Genomic DNA, 25287 nt, shown 5'->3' with positions numbered 1-25287 from the left:
AATTCAAATCTGAATCAGGAACTGCATTCTACTAGAAACAAAACACAACCTAAGAATAACTTGGAAGACTAAAGTATTCTCAAGCTCAAAACTGAGAAAGGTTCTTCATTTAAAATTGATTGCCTCTCAAAATACAAAATTTCAGTTCCAAGTGCAGGTCTTTTAAACATCCTAGAAAGAAAGAAGAGAACAGAGCTGTAACTTTTTGAGTTTAGGATAGACAAGGTAAAGTAGTATAGACTACTGGGGATACGAAGGTTGGTATGGTGCAGGTACTCCGCTGCCATAATTGTATCCACCATAGCTGGTAGGCTGTGCTTGATATGGTGCTGCTGCGCTCAACCGGTCTCCACCAGCAGCAACGTCTTCAGGTTTATATGAGTATGTTTGAGGTACTCCGCCACCAAATGATCCCGAAAAAGATGCTGAAGGAGTATCGTACTTCGATTGATGAGAGTAACTGTATGAACTCAAATATCCGGCAGCTGGATGATGGTGATGTCTGGTTGGTGTTGGGTTTCTCCTGTCATAGGAAGGATAAAGATTTGTGGCTCTTCCCACTTTGGCTGGCCGGAAGTGACCTCCTACACCACCTCCACCACCATGTCCACCGCCACCTCGGGCTCGTTTACCGACAGCTGCACTCCTCTTATCTGTCCTGACTTTCTCCAACTGAATGACGCGCTTCCTAAGATTTTCAAGTGTAAAGTCAGCTTCAAGTTTGTGCTCTTCAACACATCTGATTATAGCTTTCAGGGAGTTCAACTCTAAACCATCGGCAGCTTCCTGTCAAATAAGTTCACTAAGATCAAATTCACATATTTCCGAAACATAGTCAGGACTTAGTAGCCACAAATTTCAAAAATCACTCGTGAAGTAAAGAATTTGTATACGACGAATGGCTGAAATAGGAAACCAAAAAAAGTATGTTAACAGACCGCTGCAGCTGCACTAAATTGGCCATTCTTCAATATTGTATAGGCATTCTTCCTTGAGTTTCTGAGATAAGATCTGAGAAGAGAAACTGGAGGAAACCGTTCAGTGAGACCAGATTCACAGGCAAAATCTACTGCTTCAATCTCCTTCCCGCTCTTTACCAATTCATCGATTATGTCTGCAACAAAATAGTAGTCAAAGGTTTTGGTCAGAGCTTCTTCCATCAAACAAAATCCCCATAAAGAGCAAAAACCATCATAGTTCTGTTTGAAGTATAAAGGGTGCAAGTGGTCAAGGAATATGAGCAGAAAAGGGTCTTAAAAACACCAGCAAAACTCGAAGCATCAGCATTGGAATAAAAAGTGGGAAAATGATGAAACCTTCCTAGGCCAAACCCGACAACTTTTTTTGAGGTTTCATCTCCCTATGTAAGGTTTGTATAGGTTTACACAAACTCGTACGAATGTTAAATGAGATTTGCATAGGTTTGAACTTGAAGCACAAGCCTAAAGAATATTGCCATGTCTTTTAACCAAGACCAATACAAAATTTGGTCTTCCGGCTAATTTCATATCAGAAACTAGTACTCCTCAAAATGGTAAGATAACTCTTCCGACACCAATCTATATAATAAAAGGGGAGGGTATCTTTTTTGACAATACACCCTCCTCTTCAATGACTAAGATTACACCTCCCAAACTTATCTCAAAGGGTTGAGATTACGCATTTGATAGAACTGTTTGTGCCCGGTGGGCACGGGTTATACCCTTGTTTAACTACAAATATATGAATTAGAAAAAAGATCATAAATCCTTAGGAAGCAAAAGAAATGTTCTTGAAATTGTTATAGAGACAAATATTGCTGCAAATTACTATCCCAGTAATGGATAGCACCAATTTTCCCTACTAATTTTCTGCAAGAACACGTTTCCTCGCATAATGTTTTGCAATTGAACTAACTCATTAACAATTACAGTCATCATAATTCTCAATGATTTCCTTCTAATGAAACCAAACAAAGCAAAGTTTCTTGCAAAATATATTTTCATAAGCATTGGTAGATAATTATCTATTTTGATGGTGGAAATCAATAAAAACAAGTAAAATTGAAATACCCATACCTCCAATTTTCTCTCCAAACCCTAATGAAGCAGCAAGCTTAGCCATTTCCCTCCTTGAGGGAAACCCTAAAACCAATTTCTTCAAAAAATCTTCTTCAAACCTTGATTTCAATCCAAACCCAACCACCATTTGAAGAAACATTGAAGCTTCAGCTGGTCCCATTTCTTCCCCTTCTTGACTATCCATTTTCCCTTTCCAAGATTCAGCTATAAACCCTGCTCTTTCTGAAATACTTGAAGCAACCCCAGAAGGAGATTTTGAAACCAAATCAGGAGTTGGAAAAATTGCTTGTAGCAAAATTCCACATGCCCAACGCCTATCAGAAACCCCAATTTTTGCAGATTTATGTGACAAAAAATCTTCCATTGAATCCAAAACTAATCGAAATGAGTCAACCGATTCCACCATTGCTAAAGGAAGTTTTGCCCTCAAATTTACAGAATCGTTTCGTTTCGATAACATATACTTGAGTAACCCTAAAGAATCCATATTCCTACAATAACATTTAAGACCTTCTTCTAATTCCAGATTTCTTGTATCTGTTTTTTCTACTTCAGCTAGGGCAACTTCTTTTTGTTCTTGGATACGAGCAATGGCAGCAGATTCTCGTTGAGGGATTGAATTTTCTCTTTCTTGTAAAAGTTGAAGTGATTTTTTAGTTTCTGAATCTAATGTTTGGAGTTTTGAATCTAGGGTTTGGGTATTTTGAAGGAGAGATTCTTGTAAAGAAGAGTAGTGATTTGAGAGAGTTTTCCATAGTTGAGTACAATTTGATAGAAGAGATTTCTGGGTTTCAAGCTTGTTAAAGGCATTTTGAATCTTGTCTCTGTTGATTATTTCGGTCGCCATTAATGGAAGAAGAAGTGAAGAAACAGAGCTTGCTTCTTCCGCTGAAGTGAAATCGTAAAATTTGCTCCAATCCGAGTGGTGACTTCGTAGTATTCCAAATGGACAAGTTACACTGACTGACTATTGTGTATGACCTTATCTGTGATTACACCTTCCTTACACCTCCTCGCCTTTTAGACTGTGTTAGAACAAATCCAATGTTAGTGCATCTCCAACCCCAGTATCTGTTAGGCCGAAAAAACCACTTTTTCACTCAAAATTTTTGGCCTCAGCTCCAGCCTCTCTTGAGGTCGAAAATTTGTTCATGTGGGAAACGCGTGTGTACACTTTTAGTTGGTGTGCGAAAAACGTGTGCGATTTTATGTATATAAAACACGTGTTTGAACTATTTTTCGAAAAAAAATTATTCGGAGACCGACATTTGGTGGATGTATTTTAATTATTAATATTTAAGTTTTTCTAGAATTTTAAGAAAAATTAAAACTAATTAAAATTACAAAAATATTATTTACATTTAATGTTGGTTTTGATTTTTAAGTTATTTAGTTATTTTTAATTTTATATTTAATTTTTTTGTATTTATTATTTTACAAAAAAAAAAGATAGATTTGGATAAACCAACGGTCAGATCTGTCCCCAATGTGACCGTTGGGGACCCCAACGGTCACATGGGGACCCCCTTCGGTCGCCCCTAATGTTAGGGGCGACTGAGCTAGGGGCTCCAGCCTCCGCTCCGCTCGGCTGGGCTTGGAGCACCGGGCGGAGGCCATAATTTCAAAATTATGGCCTCCGCCCCGCTGGGGCTGGAGATGCTCTTAGAGGCTCGGACTCCCAATTTTGAGAGCTATTGAACTTTTGGATTTCATTGTGATGATGTAGTTATAGGATTTTGATTTCAATTTTTGACTATAAATTAATAGTTTCAAATATAAAATTTGATATTATTCTGAAAACAATTTTACAAAAGTTAGACAAGACAAAAAAAAATATTAGAATTTCTGTTTTTTAAATTATTCAACATAATAAAAAGATTTAAATAAAAACAAAATGGAGTGGATACTCTTTTCTAGGAGATCTACCCTAATTATGACCATGACCCCTAGCGAACATAATTGGGGTTGAGAGCCCGAAGGGGGCCCCGGAGGGGACCCTGTCGGCTGGAGCCTCAACGGCTTAGGCTGGGCTGTTGGGACCCCCAAATTTGAATTTGAGAGTCCCAACCCACAAACGTCGGGTTTGCTCTTAGAGATTGATATTGTTTGGTGTTTTGGAGAAACAAAAACCACTTTTCGGAGAAACAAGACTATTTGAGTAAGAATATATGATTTCCGCCAACTTCTTTTTTGCTCTGATCTTCTCCTCTTTTCTTGAAAACAACACACTGTTGATTGACGACCTCGGAAATTCTTCTTCTCTAGAGCGTCCTTTTGAAATATCTCTATTTAACTGCAATCACGTTATGTCAGAGATCCAAATTAAATTTTGTATTAGAAAAAACTTTCCACGAGAAACACCGTTGCCCCAGTAGAGTTTATAAAAATTGAGTGTTCATTGAAGATGCTCAAGATGGCTTTGTTTAGTGCGAGTCAAATAGAATGTCTTACTGGAGAACTTTTAATAAAATTATCTCCAAACATGCTAAATTTTAGAGTTTGAGTGCCCGGTGGGAGATGCCCTTAGGATGAAAAATAAGTAGATTAGCTACCAACCCTAAATTTGTTTAGACCCATGAATGATTTATATATGTCTTGCATAACATTGTGTTATATTTCAATGAAAAAAGAGCATTGTTTTATTTACCTACAAATGTTTACTCACACTTTTAACAACTAGGTAGACAGGCTATACCAGATATATTTGATTTAAAATCTCACTCAATATTTAACAAACATAACAAAAGAAAGGTTAAAAACTACAACATTTGGGCATTTTATTGTTGGATATTAGAGGATTTGGAATATAGTTAATTAAGATTTCATACTTTGAAACAATTCTACCTTGCTTAGAACAATGACTTAATGAACAAAAACTAAATAAACAATTTTGTTAGGTTAGCCAACAAGATCCCAACTATTAAGAGTACAGCTTCTGATCTATGAAAATTTATATTACACTACAAAATCTTTATCATGCTCAACTAGAGTCAGCTACCTCTACAAGAAGAATTATGCTTCTCATTGTCTTACTCAAGTTGTTGGAATCTTGAAGAAAGGATGGTTAAGTGCTTCACGGGCCGTGATCCGTTCTGTTGGGTCGAACTTCAACAGACACTGCAGTAAGTCTGTCAGTGAAGATTTTGCCTGCCCAGCATCTCGAGAAACGATATCCTATAAAATCAGGCGAACAAGGATTACAGTTCAAAACACGTAAATTGTGCAGAGCTATTTATAAATTTCCATCCAAGTAAACAAAAGTTTTGAGGATAAACAAGGAAGAATATGAGAACCTTCAAGTTGTTGAGTTTCCTCACAGCTCTAATACTCTCTCTGGAAACCGCTCCTTCAGGCCAATTCAGCCGAGCTCCTCTCCTAAAGTACTTTTCAGCGCCATGCCTGCAGATTACCCAAAAACAGGTTCAAAGAACAGCAACAGCAAAAGGAGTCAATGGAGTAGGTTTCTCAATCAACTATCCCCACTTCGCAAATAAGGCTCCGCATAGCAACCTGTGATTTTTTTCATGTGTATCCTATGAACCAAATCATAACTAGCTAACATGAATTTGGCAAAATAGGAAGTGGATATTTAGAGTTTTGGGCGTGGCCACAAACACGCACGTCAACTTTTCCGAGTTCTGTGAATAACTAATTCTGGTTTATACATACTGAGAAAAACATAACTTGAATTGTGAATATATAGATTAATTTAGTGGAATAAAGTGAAGCCTATATAAGACAGGCTACAGGTGAACTAGCGTGGGAGGTTTGTATTACAAATATGAAATGTTTAATATAAATTTATCTGATCACTTATAATAGTAAACGACTTACTTGGCTTTTCGAATCATATGCTCCGGCAAAGGTCCCAATATCCTCTCCATCATTGCCAAATGCTCCAAGTTTTCATGTGTCTGAAAAAGTGCCTTGCCCTGAAAACAATGGTTAAACAAATTGAGCATTTGTGTTGCTTATTTCGCTAGATCCGAAGTCTTGAATAATTGGTACTAACTGAAAAGAGTTCGATAAGTATGCAACCAATACTCCATAAATCACAAGGGTAACACCACCCTAAACCTGAAAAAATGAGTGAATCATGGGATTAGAATAGAATGGTTTTATGAAATTCTATATGCAAATTCAAGGCCTCAAGGGCCAACACAATGATCTCTTTCCTCGCCAATCAGTAGAAATTTAGAAGCTTGGTTTTTGACTATTTAAAATCGAGAAGATCAAGAGTTTCATCCTTGAGGTAAATAATATCGAAAGGAGATGAGGCAGTTGGTGGTTTATTAGATGGTCGGTCCAAAGATCGAGACAAACAAAATTTAACTTATATCTAGAATAATAATCTCACCTAAAATGACCTCAGGTGCTCGATAATGCCTAGTCGAAACGATAGAGCTATGCTCTTTATTAGCAAAGGCAGTACTACCAAAATCAATCAGCTTTATGGCACTTGACTTTGGCAAGCACTTGAACTGCAGCTCACCCTGGGAGTTTCTCTGCAACATTTCAAGAATCCGTTCATGGTTACTTAGTTAGAAATGAAGTTACAAAATTTTTGTAATGATTTGAAGTACTTACCTTGCCGTTCGGAAGCTTTACACTCTCAGAAGACACGAGAAGTATGTTTTCAGGCTTCAAGTCAGTGTGAATCAGGCCCATATCATGCATATCTGCCAATAGTTTACAGCATATTTTTGTTAAGCAAAAGAAAATTGAGAGGAAGACTACAAACACATCTAACGTCTGAAAGTCAAATAAAATCTGTGGAGTAATCCACATTATTAACTATTAAAGAACAGAAACAAGTGAAAGGCAAAAATTAAAAGAAAATCCACACACATGCTACAGATTCCAAAAGCTGGCGACCGAGTTCACGAACAAGATCCACAGGGAGTGAGCAGTATTTATTTCTCCGGAGAAAATCATACAAACTGGGTCCAAGCTTTTCAAACACCTGGTAACAAAAAGGAAGTTTTTAGAGAAAGGTTTTTATATCGAGTAGTGTATAAGCTAAGCAGCCGAATACAACTTCTGAAAATAAACGAAAACGAGCCATCATCCCACCCTTCATAAAAAACATAAAAAAAACAACATATCATATGCTCCTTTCCAGCAGTCAAAAGAACAAATAATAAAAGCATGCATCTTACGGTGTTCAACCAAAAGTGTCACCCCATTGAGGTATTGGCATTCTTTAAAGAATTTCTTAAGGATTAGCAGAGACAGAAAATTTGCACACTTACAATGCATATATGATTCCGATAGTCAAACCAATTAAGAATCCTCACACAACTGCAGAATAGAAATGCAAAAAAAAAATGGAGCTAAGAACATAAAAGGAAATGGAAGATAGTTATAGTTGCAAAACCAAATAGTATTTACCGTAATCCACCCTCATCATTTTTAGCAAGATGCTGAAGTATATCAACTTCAATCTTTGCTGCATCACGATATTTGCTTATGCTTCGAACTACCTTAATTGCCACCAAATCACGTGCCTCACGGTCCCAACATTCCAAAACACGGCCAAATGTGCCTACAGTACTAGCAACTTGCTGACATGGACACAATCATAATTAATTAAAAGATCTGGGAGATAGTAGAACACTGAACAGCTAACCTTCACCCATTACGCTGATAATTTTATCTGCAAGGAAGACAAGGAAAAAGGTGTCATAAAGGGAAAAGAAAAAAAGAATATCCGTTACAAACTAAATAAACTAGATCACCGGCTTGTATTGGCATCTAAACATAAAAGTGTTAAGCTTCTTATGATTACCTATGTAACATAGGTAATGTTATAATTTGTAAGTGTACACCATAAACATGATATAGAAACATCCCACTTGCCAAATTTTGGCTTAACCCATACCCATATGGTTTCATTGCATGTTGGAGAAGCCCAAGGGTTGCATTAGTTCAAAACTATAATTTCCAAACATAGTAGGAACTAAATTTCGAAATATTTCGGTTGAAATGACTGAAATATATCCATTTCCACGCCTACTGAAAGTCCCATCGAAACCGAAATTCAACTAAGTTTCTCTTAACAATGCCTTTTCAAGGAAATAAATTTCGAAATATTTCGATCCAAATAACCGAAATATTTCAATTTCCAATGCCTACCGAAATTTCCACCGAAACCGAAATTTCATTCCTTGAATAATACAAGCAATCATTATCATACTGAATATTCGAACTATATATATTAAACTTAAACTATCTTCTCATGTGACAAATTGACAATCAATCAAGAGAACCATGAATATCACAGAGTTTAATTGCCCAGTATCATAGAAAGTAATTAAAAACAAAAAATAGATATTGCTTACATCTTGGAGTAAGATTATCTCCCAAGCTAAACACATAATGTCCTTCACGATCATCTTCTCTCCGAGGCGGTGATACATGACGTTTTGAATTCGAAGCTTCATTAGACACCACCGGCAACAACCTAGAAGAAGCCTACAAAGATCCATTCCAAAGCCATACTCAAACAAGTCAAAATTCCAATGATAGAAAACCCTAGTTTCCGCAAAAACCCTAACTTTTCCCTCCCCCCACTTGGAACTGGTGTGTCTGTTCGGGAAACCTTAATCTAACTCTATCCAGTGGAGAGATCGAACGGACCTCTTGTTGAGCAGGAGGAACATCCCAGGCAAGTCTAGGGCGTTTTCTGATGCGTTGTTTATCCATTTTTCCCCCCAATTAGCACCGGTCAATCTTATCCTTTCTCTTTCAATATCTGCAACAAAATATTCCTACAAAAAAACTCAATCAAGAGCAGCAAAATTGTGATTTTGATTTTGATTTTGATTTCTGTAACTGCTACAAAATCGAATAGCAGAAGAACTCTCTGGGGAAGAACAAATTAAAGGAGGCAACGGACACTCGTGGCAGGGGGTCCAAATAAGGAGCGCCCTAGCGGTGAGCCGGTGACCATTTTTGCGGTTCAACCCAAACTCAACTCCAGAAAGCCCTGGAGGTCCCAGGTTCGAATCCCAAAGAAGGTAGAATCTTTAGTTATTTGAATTGGGATTATTAGGGTGTAAATAATGTTGTTGGACTTTAGGCCATTGTCTAGTTGGACTATAGGTCCGGTCTTGTTAGTGTCTGAGTGGGTGGTTATCGAACTTATCACATCTACGATGTATCAAGTGTCAAATGTAACGACTTGCGTAAATCGTAGTCGACTTCCAAAAAAAATCTAACTAAATGAAAATTATATACCACAAGATCCAAGAAACCCTTTATCATTCTCTCGATAAATAATTGTTATACCACAACTGACTTAGATTATAAGCGTGCTAAATTTGGTTATTGACCAAGATTAAGTCGAAGAACTCATCAAAGCTAGTTAGATGACATAAACAAGCTGCAACAAATGGAGGTGGGGCAAAGAACGAGAAGAAGATACCAAAGTAAGAAAGCTAGTCGAAACATAAGATGACTAAAGCCTTACCAAGGAAACCCATATTGACTTTCGTGGGACAAAGTCCTGCTCGAAAAAAATTAGAATCAGAGGCCACGTAACTGTCCTGGGTCAAATGGTGTGCTCAAATGTTGATATAAGCTGGCCCAATAGTCTAAACAATAACTGGAAGGGGCGCCACTAAACGCACCCGACCAAAATATTATAAAATGGTGGAGCTTTTCTTGACTCGGGTCAATGAGCTCTCAATAAGCGCCCAGTCAACTAATCCGGGTAAAGTTTACCCCATCTTCTATCTTCTTCTTCTAGAACAACCAACTTTCTCTTTCTAACTGGAATTAGGAGTAAGAACTTGATATCTTGCCTAAGGCCCAGATGAGTTCTCATCTCCTGATACCAAATAGAGAAATTACAAAAACAAAACTGATGAAATCGGAAAGAAAACAAACATCAATTTGACATGAGCATACGAAGAAGACTAAGGGCCATGAAACTTTGGAAGAACAATGAAATTTTTTAGATGTTTTGCCACCAACTCTTCTTTCTCTTCCCTATTCCCTATGTACTTTAGTAACTTTCCAAATATGCTTTTCCGGTTTGGTCTGTTTGGTTTTGGCATGCCATCGTGCCATATTGCCACGAGAGGTCTATTAATCAATTGGGTTAATTCCATTTTGGCCCCCTAAAGATGACCAACTGGCTAAAATGAGTCCCTGAAGATGACCATTTTCTAATTTGGTCCTCTTTTTCATTTTCTCGTCTTTTGCTTCGTTAGACATTAGTGAGCTGGCATTTTCTTGTCACATTTACCCCTGCTTGCATCTATACATGTCTTTAACGTCAGACCAAAAATCCCAAGAGTAATTATGATTGTCAAATCAAGTTACTTCTCAATTTTCAAAGGTCACATCAACTCATCTTTATCTTCCTTCCCCTTAACCCCCTACCCCCCCCCCCCCCCCCAATCTCCATTAAAGAATATGGGTCCAACAGTAAGAGATTATAAAATAATACGATAGTTTTTTCCAACCATTCAAATGTATGATACCAAGTTAGATTTCAGAACTAAATTCGAAATGAAAGAGAAAAAAAAACACCAACAAATACTGAAATAACAAAATACAAATAGATGAAAAAAAAATATGAGAAGGGGGAAAGTTAACTTTCCAAAGCAAAAGTTTTTCCTTCGCATTTTTTTCACAAGTCAGTACTATTTAATGGGAAAAGGGTCAGAGAAAAAACAAATCATGAGAAACTATATTGGTTTGTTGATGAACTTATCTTAGAGAAACTGGATTGGTTTACTGATGAACTTATCTTGGAGCATTAGAGGAGGAGTTGCAGAATAGCTTTCAATATTGCTTTCAATCAATCTACTCCAAGACCAACTTAACTAATAACCTCATAACAAATAAATCAAATACCCAAAAACAAAGGTTAGTAAAATCTCACTTTGCAGCTCTAATTATGAGTTCATTTCTTCCTTATTCTTATTTGGTTGAAGGGAAGGAAGATAAAGCTAAGTTGGTGTGAAGGTAGAGAGAGGAAAAATCAAATTTTGAAAATTGAAAAAATTAATTTGGTTTAGAAAATCATAATGACTCTTGGGACCACAAATATTTTCAGCTGCAAAAAAGATAAGGGTAGGGGTATTATAGGTAAGAAAATCAAACTCATTAACGGCTAGCAGAACAAATCACGAAAAAAGTAAAAAGGGGGGCCAAATTGGAAGTTGGTCATCTTTAGGGAGCCATTTTGGTGACTTGGTCATCTTTAGGGAGCCATTTTGGTGACTTGATCATCTTTAGGGGGCCAAAATGGAATTAACTTAATCCATTCAACAAATATAAAAATATTAATTTTTTTAATTTTTTTTTGTTGAAGAATTAAAAATATACTAACAAAATCTTTTTTTACTATTCGTTTCTAATATATATCAGTTGAAAATGTAATATTGTTGTTGATATTCTAAGAAAATGAAGCAAAGTTCAATCTCCACGACATGTATTGAGACAAAAGTCTCAACTTCCAAGTTAAAAAGCTCATGAATATTCAGGGTGAGTAGATGTTTTTTTTTGTTGAAATGGGTGAGTAGATGTTGATCTAGATTTTCCATTCCCTCACGTCATATTCTTTGTCGATTTACATAGTGATTTTTCTAAAAGAAACTAAGAGTACTAAAACCTTTTTTTTTCTTTTTGAGAAAGGATGCTTCTCCCACTTGGTCTTTGTTATTGATGCACCCACAACCTCATTGTATTTACCTAATTTTGCAATTTGACATAATGTCGACATGGTGTGCCACCATTAGTAGCATGATGATTTGTATTGGGGTAATAGAAGTGACAAAAACCAACGGTAGCATCATTACGCGCCCACAGTTTTTACACCCTAATTTCTTTTATCATCCATCTGATTCTGGGGAGTATTTACTTCCATACATCCCAACTTCAAAATCAAATCTCAAACGTTAATGGTGAGATTCCCCGCGCATCTTCAGATCCCCACTCTCTAAAATGTGCGTGTAATCCACGCGCACCTCACGCGCTCGTCTGTAAAGAAAACTACTACTAGTACTCGCAAGTCTCGCATAGACTTGTTCATCGTTCTTTTTAGAGAGAGAAAAAAAACAGAGAAAGAGAGAAATGCAGTCGCTTCAGCAGAAAGCATCAGAATGGAGTGGAGTTGATTCAAGTGATGCTTTTGCTATTGATGAAACTAATCTATTTCAGAAATTAGGGCTTCAAACTTTCATTAATCTTTCCACTGATTTCTATACCAGGTACTTTCTCTTTCTCTCCTCCTCTCTTCTTTAGTTTCCTACGAAACGATTTGATTGTGTTTAATGAACTATTAAATTTAGGGTTTATGATGATGAAGAAGAGTGGTTTCGTTCAATTTTTGCTAATTCAAAGAAAGAAGAAGCTATTCAAAACCAATATGAGTTTTTTGTGCAAAGAATGGGTGGACCTCCTTTGTATTCTCAAAGAAAAGGTAATCAATCAATCTCTTTTAGTTCCCTTCTTTACTGATTTACATGTAAAGTTTGTTCTTCAATTTTCTGCATGATAATGAATGTATGAGCTATTTATGTATTACTCACATTACTCTGGAAGTGTTTGTGAAAATATATATTTACAATGTCTTTAGTTCGGAATATGTCTAATAAATTTTCTTTTTTGAGGTTGGACTCCAAGAGTCATTACATTTCAATAGCATTGATACGTCATGAATATATTCTGCAATATCCCTCAATTAACTTGGGCACTAAAGGCCATATAAAGACCCTTACGCCCTCCTAGCACACCTGAAAGCCCTTCCATTCCTACCTCTATTTTATTGCATAGATTACGTGGAATAAATCTTGATGATAAACTGCTTCCACTGATATTCGATCCCAAGACTTCATGGGTTAAAGAGGTAGTGTCCAACTACTGCACCAAAGGGTGGTGGACTAATAAATTTACGTAATCTCATGCTTTTTATGTGTGTTGTGTGTGTATGAAATTGCTTTTGACACGTGTGCACAAAAATTTTCTGGTTGCTATTGTGAATCCTAAAAGTCTTTTTTTTTTGTTTTTCTGCGAAGACTCTGAGAGTCATTTACATTCATTATGACATTGATTGTGTGAATGAGCAGATACACTAGCATAATTGATTGACACTTGCTTAGGTCAGGCCATCCTAAGGGGCCTTCAATCCCATCTCGACTATCTTTTAGTTTTTTATTTTTTGCCTATAAGTCTTGTGGATGAACTTCTTCTACCAAACTCGAACCCAAGACCTCAGGGACTTAAGAGGGAGTTGCAAGCCACTAGACCCAAAGGCTCATTCGCAACCATAAAAACTTTCGAAGATAAATGTGCAGTTCGTATTAACAATTGATGGAGTACCCAAAGGGTTCTTCCCTATTTGAACAAATATTTTGTTCAGAAATTGCTGAAGTTTTTAAATTTTCGATAACATCTGGTAGGTTTCACTTTTACATTCCCCCGAACAAAATTGTGGCTCCTTCTAGACTTCTAGTCTTTTTTTTTTTAATTGTTCCATAAATTATAATGAACATGATAGGGTAGAGAATATGTAAATAGATAAAAAAAAAATTCTCTTGGTGAGCTTGTAGAAGGTCTAAGAAGTGCCCCAATATAGTCATTGTTTTGTGTTTGGTGTGCTCTTTCATTGAACTTCGACTTGGCATGAGTCATTTTGTAGCTTTTGCATACATGGTTTTGTTATGCCAAATTCTATAGCGGAAGCTGGAATGTGTCACTTTGGAAGCGATTTATCTTATTTTCTTAATAACATTTGTAATTTGTGGAGTACACAAGTCATATAGAAGTTTTTGATAATTTATCCCTAATTCAATCAGTCAATCTAAGAAAGTTGAGTTGTAGATGAAGTTTCTCATGCCTTTCTAAAGTTGGTTAATGTGAAAATCCAGTTTTAGATTGGATAACCTATAAAGAAGTTAGGTATGTGGTGTTTGTGGAAAGTGTCGAGATTTAATACTGCTGGGGCTAGTATTATGGATTTGACATGTTTTAGTTCTGTCAATCATGCAACTAGAACTAGTGAAGCTGAAAGACTAGTTTGAGAGCAAGTCTGATACTATTGTTGAAGAGCCCAAACCATCCTGTTTACCCCATAAACTTTCAGGCATGATAGGCTATTCACTTTATTTCAAACTTTTGACATCATCGCAAAATGACCAGAGTATATTTCTAACGAGTTGATGCCATACCGCAATGATGTGAGTTTTGGAGGGTAGACACTTTTTATGTACTCACTGTTCTTTCCTTTTCGGAATCGAGAACGTGAACCTATTAGTTTGTTTGATAGTAATGATTATCTAATTGCAAATTTCGCATACTAAGATAATTGAGGTTTGGTTGAGTTTCGCATACTAAAACATGGGGCTCACTTCCCTAGTTTTCTTAGATAACTTTTGTTTGGGAAGGGTTCTGGCTTGAGTGCTGTTATTTTAAGGTTACAAATTTTTGTCTTCGTTTTGGACACATGATTACTTTTCAGGATAATGTAATCAATGTATTTGAAGTTCCACGTTCAGGGTATCATCTTGTATTCGAACCTCACCTTATTATTACGTGGACTGTTTCGAGTTAATAGTTATTGATACTTCAGTAGGCCTTTATCTCGCATAGCAATAGTTATAGTGGAAGCCTTGAGAAAAGATGCAAACTGAGAATGCCGGCCACTGGTTTAAGTAATAGAACTTGGTTATGATTTAACCTTTTATGCAAAGGGTTTGACATTGCGCTCATTCGTTGAACTTTGCATGAATGCTCAAGCAAAAAAAAAAGATTGGATGATTAAGAACTAGATAGGAGTAGAGATGTAGGAACAACCGGACAAGTTCACATTGCTTATATTGAATTTTTGACACCATTTGTATTGGTTTTCATGCAAAAATCTTTTGTTCTTAATGTTGTAGTTAAGAAACCTTACCAACTGAAACACTCGTCGACAAAAAGCAGTATCGTGTGCATTCAAGTTAAAATTTAAAGTATGAAAACATGTATTTCTGTAATAAAGTTTAAAAAGAACTTAAACTCAGTTCAGGACTTGTGTGGAAAGGGTTTCTCGAGTTGAAGATATCAAAGTTACCCAAATGCCTTTAGATAGTGTCGAATTCACTCAATCATTTTTGCAGTATCTGATTTGGTTTCTGAATAAGAATTCTGCAGTATATGAATTATATTTTTCTACCTTGCTAAGTTCTAATAATTGAAAAATGATCTGTGAATTGCATTGAATGATCATGTTCATGGTAATATTGTGGTGTAATTATGTAGGTCATCCGGCTTTGATTGGAAGGCACAGGCCATTTCCTGTCACACATCAAGCAGCAGAGAGATGGTTGCATCATATGCAACTAGCTTTGGATAATGCTACAGATATCGATCCCGACTCAAAAATCAAGATGATGAATTTCTTTAGGTACTCTTTCAAAACCCATAACTTTGTTCTGATTTATTCACCAAAACATAAGAATTTTTTTTATGCTTTCTGATTGACATAATTCACTTTTGTGGTTTCAGGCACACTGCTTTTTTCCTTGTAGCAGGAGATGAATTGAAGAATCAAAATCAACAAGGAGCAGCAGCTTGTAAGCATGGCCCATCCAAACCCACTTAACTATATTATCTGTTAACTACATAGTCTAATACCCCATATTGAAGAACACAAAAACGAAAAAAAAGAAAGATTTCATAATTCATGTGACACTTGAATGTGTTATACAATATTAACAGGAAGTTGTTTTATGCCTCCCTTATCTTTACAATAAATTCCAGAACAATCTGTCTTTCTCTCTCTCTTTGTTTCTTTGTCTGTCTGTCTCTCTCAATGATCAAGGTTTATTCACCCAAATTCATTACGTTTATTTTACACATAACTGGTCATGTCACGTGGTTATCGATATTTCATTATTTGATCATTAAACATTTTGGTTTTGGGTGGTGTAAAATGTCAACAAACAAGACAGTGGTGGGGGAAGATGTCAGTTTTGAGTGTTGAGGATAGAAGGAGAATGCTCGTATCAATGCTGGTGCTATTAATATGCCTTAACATCCCAGGACATTGGTGGACCAGAAGAGTGAAATTTCTGTGCCACACAAAACCCATTCAATGAAGAAATGGGAGTAACAGATTTAGTGTGTCCGATTCCTTGCCATTGATCAAGAGTCCCTAAAATTCGACACCCACTTTAGTAATTTAGTTGTACCTCTTCTATAGCATGTCTCTTTCATTTGAAATTTTAACCTTTTATAGTAATAGACATAGACCTTTAACTAGATTGGATCAATTCCTCTGGTTTCTTATTGTATTCGGGTTTTGTATTTGGCTCCTAATTTTTTTAATTTCCGTTAGTTCGGAAGGTTTTGGCCCTTCCCCTTCGCCTGGAGTACCCAATGAAGGGGATAAAACCCCCGACGACGAAAGCTCTTGCCATCGACTAGGAGGGAGCGAGAGAAGAGAGAGATCTTAAATATTTTCAAGGGTCGTGGTGGTTGGAGGATTGGGGGAAGCAAAATTTCTCTCCGCCAACAAAATTTTGTACTCTCGAAAATTTTGTGTTTTCTGAAGCGACGATTTTTTCTTCAAAAAAGAAATTAACCCAACACCATTGAGGTTGTGTGGAGAGAAAGAAAGCCAGAGATATGAAGAAGATAGGGTTAGTAGTAGTGGTGGTGGAGAGAAAGAACTCCAAAAAAAAAAAAAAATTCCAATGGATGACAGAAAGGTCGTCCGGTCGGTAACCTTCCGATGAAGTGGAGGAAGGAGAAAGAAATAAGAGAAGAAAATTATGAAAAGGGTGAAAAATCAGGGGTAAGACAATATGTTAGTAACAAATTAGAAATTAGATGGGAATTAATCCTACTTCAACAACCAATTTAACATCTTTCACCAAATGTGGAAAAGAAAAAGAAATTCTATTTCTATCTTAATGATGGGATTTATGATTTCGGTTAAAATATGAATCATTTGGATATTATCGTGCAATACACATTACCTTAACTTATAACCTTAAATATAACAAAACAATTCTTGATGAAAATATATAGAACTTCTATATATTATTCTTTTAATTACTTTTAGATCATTATATCATGTTATTCCAGTGAATTTCTTTTTGTTTTTGTTTAATTTGGGAGATATCCTGAAGTCAAGATAATATTATTATACTTCCCCAAAATAATCAAAGCCCTTACTTGTACTCTTTTGCTTCTTTTCTTTTATTAGGGTTTTTTTGTTAAGAATTACTTTTTTCTTTATGATTCTGCTTTGAAACCAAAAGAGATTTAAGTGTTAATAAATCCCGATTACACCAGTGCGAGCTGACACTTGAGCAAGTGCTAAAGCCCAAAAGTTCGTTTATGTTTTTTTAAGATTGTTCTCAAAATAGCTTTCAATTTAATCAAAGATACAATATGCGACGAGAAATGATAGAAGAGATTATAAAAATAGACATACTTTATGCCTAAATGGGAATCAACAGTCCCTCCAGGAAATGAAAAAGATCATTAAGAGAGAGAAAGGGTTAACCTAGAAATGAGTATCATTGATTTCGTTTAGGTTTTGAATAAACTTTGATTTGTAACATTCACTAGCATTGCTCATAAATTATATCAACACAATAAGTTTTAGTAGTCTTGACAGAGTATATTACTTGCCAAAAGTGATAAAGTTATAGTAGTTAAGCATGTTGTAACTTGTCATACCTTGAAGGAAATGAAAAAAATTTGAAGTTTGACGTTGTTTTGCCAACAAATAAGCATGAGACCCACTTAAATCTTGAGATGGATAGCTTCAATTTGAAAAAGCAAGACATTTGCTTTCCAAATAAGCAATAGTTTGGTTCTTGAAGAAGAGAAAGAAGAGCAAAATTTTGGTTAGAAAACAAGTTTCCAATTATCATTTAACTTAACAACTTCTTAATACTATTTTTCCCCTCAAAATCGGTGAGAGAAACAACATTATAAATCCAATCTTAATGCAATAGTCATGCGTCTCTACTTGGTCCGTTCTTCTTTAGTAAGTATAATAATGTTCACGACCTTTAGGGTCTCTTTCGTGATCTTTAAGATATTTAATTTGTGACCTTTAAGATCTTTTTATTTTATTTTGCAATATTGTACTCATTTTCCTTCATATTGTCTTTATTTTTGTAAGTTTCATGTTGTTATTTATTTTAGTAAATCCATGTTGTACTCAAAGGAGTCAAAATTCTCAAAACCACGTAATGCGGATTGTATTCCTTCGTATGAATGAAATCCTTGTTTAACTCAAAAAAAAATCCATTCTTGATGGGAAATTAGAAAATAAGTCCCATAAAGCTTTCCACGTGGCAAGTCCTGTATATTCGAGAAACACCTTAAAGACTTTTTGTAAAGATGAAGTCTCTTAAAAAAAAAATTAGATTATAAGAGAGTATTGCTAGGATGTTATGGATCCAAGTCCTAACCGAATGAGAATGAGTAGCTCTATTAGCTAGTCTATGAGCTCCGTCATTATACTTCTTAGCAGAGTAAGAAAAATTCGTTTCAAAAAAAAAAAGAGTACGAAAAATTCAAATAATAAAGGTTTTGTTTAAGTCTTTTATTTTCTTCAAAATAGCTTGATACATCCAATGAGTTAGTTTAGCCTATTGCACTCCTTATAAAACTATCTTGGCTTCACCTTCTACACTGTTTCTGACTCTAAAACTACCATGGCTTCACCTTCTTCACTGTTTCTGACTCTGACGTTTGTCTTTGTAGTTCTGATGTTCTAGAAATAACTTATGATCTTGACTTAGAAAATGTGATTTTTTGATCCTAAGCTAGAATCACAATATTCACTTGATATAATTGAATGGGGGAATGTTTTACCATATCCTTCTATTAATGGTTAGTGTATATATATATAAGATAAATCATGAGTCAAACTTGTGACTAGGAATGACATAGCTAGTAAAACACATGCCCTCCCCATATTGGAAGTCAAATTATACTACTACACTAATTTTAAATTATTGATATTTTCTCAAAAAAACAGTTAGATTAAAGTATAAATTAGGCTCCATCTTCAACATAGAGTTTTTTCTAGATGTGAGAGAAAGAGTCCATCCATTATTAGAGAAGCTCCACACTCCACTCCCCCAAAAGCATCTTCTCATACTTGAAAATCAAGTAAAGACCAAATTGTACTCCTACTTTAAAATTAAAATGCTTTCTTATCTTCTTCTCACTTTTCTTTTTTCTACTTTAGACTCACATAGTCACATTACTAATTCAGTCAATATTCCAATTTTCATTATGTTATTAGAATATCAATCAACATAATCAAAATGGAATCAAATAGAAAGTTCAAATCCTAGTGTTAAAGATCACTAATCAAAACCCTAAATTAACTTTCCTTACTTTTTTTATTTCTAATTACTTAACCTAATCGAATCCAAATTAGTCTTTTTGGTTTTTGATTCCAATTATAAACCACAACAATATCAACTAAAAGAACTCAAATTAGAGAGAAAGATGAAATAGTACTACAAAATTAACAATGGGGTTTCATTAATCAAGATCAAAAGATATAAACAGAACAATAATTTTTTTTTCTTCTTTCTCATTTCTTCTCTATAAAACTAAGAACCTACCCATTAAACCTTTCTATGAAAGATTCTAGATGGATCAGCAAACCTAGCTGAGAAAGATCTTGAAAGATTATCTGGTTCAGTCCAAGCTGACCCATGATCAAAATTTTGTGAATAACTATAAGCATCATAAGTTACTTGAACTTGATTAACACTTGATGATGAACCAAAAAATTTCTTCTTTTCTTTCTTTAATCTTCTCCATAATACTCTCCATCTTGGTGAAGTTGATGTTCGGGTGACCGGTAAATTTAACAACACTAGCTCCTCGTAATCTTTTCCGATATATTTTCGACCTAATTCGAACCCTCTACTACTTGAATTACACCATGACCCAATGTCCATGATCAAACAACAAGAGCAACAACTTCTCTTTCTCTCTCTCTCTTTACTTCTTTGTAAGATGGTAATGGCCTATGATTTCTCTTGCTGTAAAATGGGGTTCTTAATTATGACAAATCTAAATGGGTATAGGACTATATATACTAAGAAGTTAGATTGGTTTAGATTATGAACGGTTAAGATTGGGTAAAGTCATGAAGGGCCTAGATTTGTTGTGAACGTATTGCTGACTATGATTTTGCTGGTTTTAATTATTCTACCTGGTGGATCTTTTCGGATTGGGTCAACCCACATTGATGATTCATACTGCATGTGGATTATGATGATGATAATGATGACTTGGATGTTTTTTTTTTAAGTTAAAAGTGTTGTGATCAAATCAGACTGATAGACTCGTTAGCAAGGATCCTATGTGCATTTTTGCATATATATGGGTATCTTTTTTTATGAAATATATATGGGTGTTGGATTACATATTTGAAATTTCCTTGGGGTAATTCATGTTTTTTTTTTTTTTTTTTTTGTTGAAATTCATGTTGTTGTGGAACTATTAGAATTAGTAAGTTGCTTGCAATTCGTTTTGGTTGAATCGTTACATGCATGTCTATTGATTGGAGAGATTGAAATTTGAATCTTTATCCCAAGCATTTCTCGAACACTTTTATTTCTGGAACAAATAGTCAATTTGAATCTTATCCCAGGCATTCATATCTGGAACAAATAGTCAATTTTAAAAGAACTCATGTCAACGTCTTTCAGATATGAATCTATTTGAATCAGAAGGGAAGAAGTTGCACCAATATCTCAATTTCAATTCAAACATGGGTTTGATTCACACTCCATGTTCTGATAAATATTTACCATCCGAAAAAAGAAAAAAAAACGGAGTCGTTGAAAAAAGAATGAGTAGATTGTATTCTTTTTAAGAGTTTTTATCCATTCTCCTCACAAGCAATTGGAGAGATTGAAACTCAAATCTAATAGTCGAATTCTAGACGAAAACAAGGTTGGACTCAGAATCAATTCTATTTGACCAAAAGTTTAATGCCCCAAAACATTTTGGATGCTTCAAAATCTCAATAAAATAAATCAACAATGATGGAAGACTGTTAAAATAACTCCCATCCACGACCTTAAAACAATAATGAAGCAATTTGCTATTGTCATAGTAGAAGAAAGTTGTCCTTATTATATACAATAATTTCATTGGTGGTTGTATTTCGGAAACAAAAGTATATTTTGGGAAAACAATATTCGGGTGGAAATATCAAATCTTCCCTAAAGAAAGGTTCTTTAATCTTCTTCTTTCTCATCGCCTCCTCCCACCACCACTCATTGGCTGAAAACCGTCGGCCAGCACCACCACTTCTAATTGTCTCTCTGGAATCTCTATCTTCGATCTCCCTGTCGTTGTCTCCCAAACTCTCTCTCTCTCTCTCTCTTGACTTCTCTCTCTGGTTTTCCTTTGTTGACAAGAACACCCGACTAGGGGGAATCATAGAGGACTTTTTTCTTCTGTGAAGAAAAATGATTTCTGGATTTAGAAGTCTTTCTTCTTCACGAAAGTTTTCTTTCGTCGGGGTTCCTGCCTACAAGGGGGAACTAGATTGAGAGGTCACGATGAAAGTTTGAGGAAAGGAAGAAGAAGAAGAAAAAAAAAATTATGGTCGTCGGCAATAAAAATCGTCCGACGATGAGGAATTAAAAAGTGGTGAGGTTTGGGAAAATAAAACTAAAAATATTTTTTTTTCGGGAAATGATAAAGTTACAAAAGATTTTGACAAAAGATAGTTCCCAGCTGATGTGGCGGTTGTGGTTTGAAATTTTGACCAAATCTAGACCGTTAAGAGATGAATACCACAACCGCCACATTAACTGGGGAATTTTTTTGTCAAAATTCTTTGTAACTCTAGCATCTCCCTTTTTTCTTCCCAACCTCTTGTGCAGAGAATACTATTTTATTTTGCCTAAAGCTACTGCCATTTCATATGGTTAGCAAATAGCAATCAACATTAGATGATGATAATTATGGTCAAGTCAATTGAATGGGTGGTTAGGATGGAATCAAATCTGTTACAGGTGGGACCTAGAGTCCCACAACACTACATGTCTACATGTGCAAGTGGCCATGAGCTCAACTGTAAGTAAGAGGGAGGGGAGAAGATTAACTTAAGGTGGTCCTAACTATGGAGTATTAATGTAATGAAGAATTAGGTGGTGGGTGTATTATTGACTTGGGAGCCGCAAGCTTACCTTAGCCAACCACTCCTTGCCGTTATTAAAGAACTCATAAGTCAAACAACTTGCCAAGAACCTTTGGTTTGAGTGGCAAGAGATTTAGTCTTCCGTTAGAGGTTAAGGATTTGAAACACGTTGACAAATTAAAAAAAAAAAAAAAAAAAAACTACACTAGTATACTAGTGTGAAACGGGGCATGGCAACCCGTGAAACAAGTATTCACTGTCTAAACTGAGCCTGAACCAACCTGCTGAGATATGGGTCGAGTTAGGTTGACCCACAGGTTTAATTTTATTTAGGTCAAATTATCTTTTTGGGTCACATAATAATACGACGGTCACAATATGGTCAACATAGTACTATAGATGGTCGACAATAATCAAAACTATATTTTTCAAAAATTAAATGTGGTCAATGTTGTATTTAAAATGATCAAATATGGTCTAATAATGTTTCAAATCGTCAAATCAGCGAGAAGGTGTGTCGGTCACGAGGAGTCGTGGCTCTCCTTGATTTACACACAATAACACGCTTTTGGTCTTGTTGGCAAGAAGACGATCATTTATTGAAGATGTTGTTGTGGTGGCTAACATTTTCTCTAGTAGATTGAAGTTTTTCAATAATAACAACAATATAAAAGTTTCTTCTTTCTTCATCCCTAGCATAGGGTTTTGTGGGAAGTGTTTTGAAGTTCATGAGTACCGATTACCACTAATTACTGTTTCATCTTTAGAAATGGCAAATAATAGTTTTAAGCATTTTATCGACCCAAATTTATATGGAACAAAATCCCAAACTTAATAGAACATAAAACTAACAAGCTAACTGGTTAAATCCTTTATCAGAATTCATAACAATAAAAATAAGTGTCAATATTTTCAACATCTTAATGTGTGGTATGTTTTTCTCAGTATTATAAAGCTAGATGATTTCTCTATTTGACTACTTACACAAATGTCAAGAAATCAACATGTCAATAATTGGGTAATTGATTATATTTGAGCTCACTAGCCATAATCATTTGATTGGCTAACTAAGTGTGATTTGATAGGATTCCGATCACAATTAGCATTTAGCAGTACTATGAGTTCAATTATTATTAATTTCTTTACACTCATGGAATATCCCAGAGACCCAGAGTGTACAAGAGGATCTACATCCTCTCAAGTTCCATCATCATTATGGTTTCTCTCTCTCTCTCCATTCATAATGGTAGTTGTCACCAATGCATGATTAACTAAAGGGTTTTTTTGGGCTTACCCCCACATCACTAATTGGTAATTGAGTTTACCCCCCTCAATAATGAGTAATTGAGTTTATCCCCTTAGATTTACTATTTTTGACAAAAACACAAAGGTTCTGTTTGGCATCCGTGAAATAAATATGACTAACAAGAACAATTATCCTTCAATATGATTTCTCGTAGTTATTCCACTTTACTTTTTATATTTGATTTGGTCGGTAATAAGATTAGTAAAGATTGATTTTGGTTGTAATTTGTGATTTTATCATCCCATGCCAAACATGTCCTTAGTAGTTTTGCTAAAAATACTAAATTCAAGGGGGTAAGCTCAATTACTAATTACTGAAGGGAGTAAACTCAATTATTGATTAGTTTTGCGGGGGTAAGCCCAAAAAACCCTTAACTAAAATGGATTTGTTATAGTGCTTCTTCTGACCAACCAATCTAAACCTCAAGCAACACTACTAGTGGGTGTTCCCATTCTCACTATTAGTCACAAACTTGGTGGAAGGTAACTATATGTAGAAAGTTTGGTAAGACGTAATACACGTGTAACTACTTTCTCAAATCAGTTATATGTATAGTTCCATACGGCCTTATCAAAAAACTAACAAAGTAGCGTTAAAGATGTAGTAAATCTAGGAGTGAGAATCGGGTGGGTTCGATCGAGCTCGGACATATTATATATCTGATCTCCATACAAGATCTTCCACCCACCAAACCACTTATAGAATACGTCGTAACACACCACTAATCCGTTGGCTAATCACATTCATATTTATTTGTGTTTAGTTAAATTACTAATTAATGAGATCTAAACCAGCTTCAAATTATAAGATGAATCATCCATCATAGAACAACAAAGGAATCACATGATGCACGTGAGGAGAGAGAGAGAAAGAGAGATAAGTAAGAATGTGTCCACATGGGACAAGATTCATCTCCATGGCTTTTGAAAGAAAAGCTTTCAGATTGGTGGGTTGCCCTAGGAGTAATTTGGTCAAGCGTAGTCGGCCACTGTACAAAATATTATACAAAATTACAAGTAGGTCCTTTTATTATTAGTTTGATTATAATTACTTTTAATTAGATCTCCTCATGGACTCTTGTTATCCCAGTACTAAAAGTTGGATAATTAATTTGAGATGTCAGACTTTTTAGTAGTTTTTATAATTTTAATTTTTTACACTTTGACTATGATGATTCTTAGCTAGGGTTTTGCAGAATAAAATTTCTCACTTCTAACATGTGAAGAGTAAGTAAGAATAGGTGTGTGTGGAGGCTCTTGGATGAATAATATAGTTTTTCTTTGGTTCTTTTCTAAAGTCTAACCGGCGCTCATGACTTGTAGGCGATTTTTTATTGTAGAATTCAGAATTCAAATTTTATCATTTCTTATTTTAACTGGACGGAAACTGATATTTATTTCTACTAGAGTCTGAGTCAAGGGTTTTGAATCTTATGGTATCTTAAAACGGTACATTGATGACAATAAGTGATAGCTTAGAATGAAAATTGGTCAAAAGCAATTGACTGAGTCAAAAATTAGACATTCGATTGAATGCCCATAAAACTCACATGGCTCTTACTTTCAGTGATTCTGGTGGTGCCCATACCCCATTTGTCTGGGTCATCTACCCAGGAAAGCTACATAGGCGTATCGATATTCTGTCAGGAGGAGGGAAGACCAAAGATATTCTTTTAGACATATTGGTTTGAATAGAGAAGGTGACCCGTCTTGGTAAGAGGAAGAAGAAGAAGAAAGAAAAAGAAGCAGCGGTCAATAAACATTAGGAAAAATAACAGTTTT

General features: G+C 35.4%; 3 protein-coding genes across 3 annotated transcripts; 1 reads left to right on the top strand and 2 right to left on the bottom strand.

Annotated features, from left to right (window-relative positions):
* Positions 1 to 76: 76 nt before the first annotated feature.
* On the bottom strand, positions 77 to 3776 carry LOC147539631 (FRIGIDA-like protein 4b). Its single transcript, XM_086641400.1, has 4 exons — positions 3737 to 3776; positions 2058 to 3131; positions 939 to 1114; positions 77 to 786 (listed from the first exon to the last, which is right to left on the bottom strand). Exons 2-4 carry the CDS (start codon positions 2905 to 2907, stop codon positions 241 to 243), a joined length of 1572 nt encoding a protein of 523 aa, XP_086497526.1. The 5' UTR covers positions 2908 to 3131; positions 3737 to 3776; the 3' UTR covers positions 77 to 240.
* Positions 3777 to 4812: 1036 nt separating this feature from the next.
* AME3 (Protein kinase superfamily protein) lies at positions 4813 to 9072 on the bottom strand. Its single transcript, XM_086641083.1, has 12 exons — positions 8700 to 9072; positions 8402 to 8534; positions 7690 to 7716; positions 7452 to 7605; positions 7313 to 7361; positions 6909 to 7023; positions 6648 to 6739; positions 6418 to 6565; positions 6073 to 6137; positions 5895 to 5992; positions 5354 to 5459; positions 4813 to 5234 (listed from the first exon to the last, which is right to left on the bottom strand). Exons 1-12 carry the CDS (start codon positions 8763 to 8765, stop codon positions 5094 to 5096), a joined length of 1194 nt encoding a protein of 397 aa, XP_086497209.1. The 5' UTR covers positions 8766 to 9072; the 3' UTR covers positions 4813 to 5093.
* A 2777-nt stretch (positions 9073 to 11849) lies between these two features.
* On the top strand, positions 11850 to 15834 carry GLB3 (hemoglobin 3). The gene is made up of 4 exons (XM_086642756.1): positions 11850 to 12283; positions 12365 to 12495; positions 15315 to 15459; positions 15561 to 15834. The coding sequence occupies exons 1-4, from the start codon at positions 12147 to 12149 to the stop codon at positions 15655 to 15657; spliced, it is 510 nt and encodes a 169-aa protein (XP_086498882.1). The 5' UTR covers positions 11850 to 12146; the 3' UTR covers positions 15658 to 15834.
* The last annotated feature ends 9453 nt before the right edge of the window (positions 15835 to 25287 follow it).

The sequence above is a fragment of the Eschscholzia californica genome, unplaced genomic scaffold, assembly GCF_041429995.1.
Source record: "Eschscholzia californica isolate CP2 unplaced genomic scaffold, dmEscCali1.0.p SCAF_5, whole genome shotgun sequence".
NCBI classification, from domain to species: Eukaryota; Viridiplantae; Streptophyta; class Magnoliopsida; order Ranunculales; family Papaveraceae; genus Eschscholzia; species Eschscholzia californica.
Note: the sequence above shows the minus strand (reverse complement) of the source record. Positions and strands in the feature narration are given on the sequence as shown.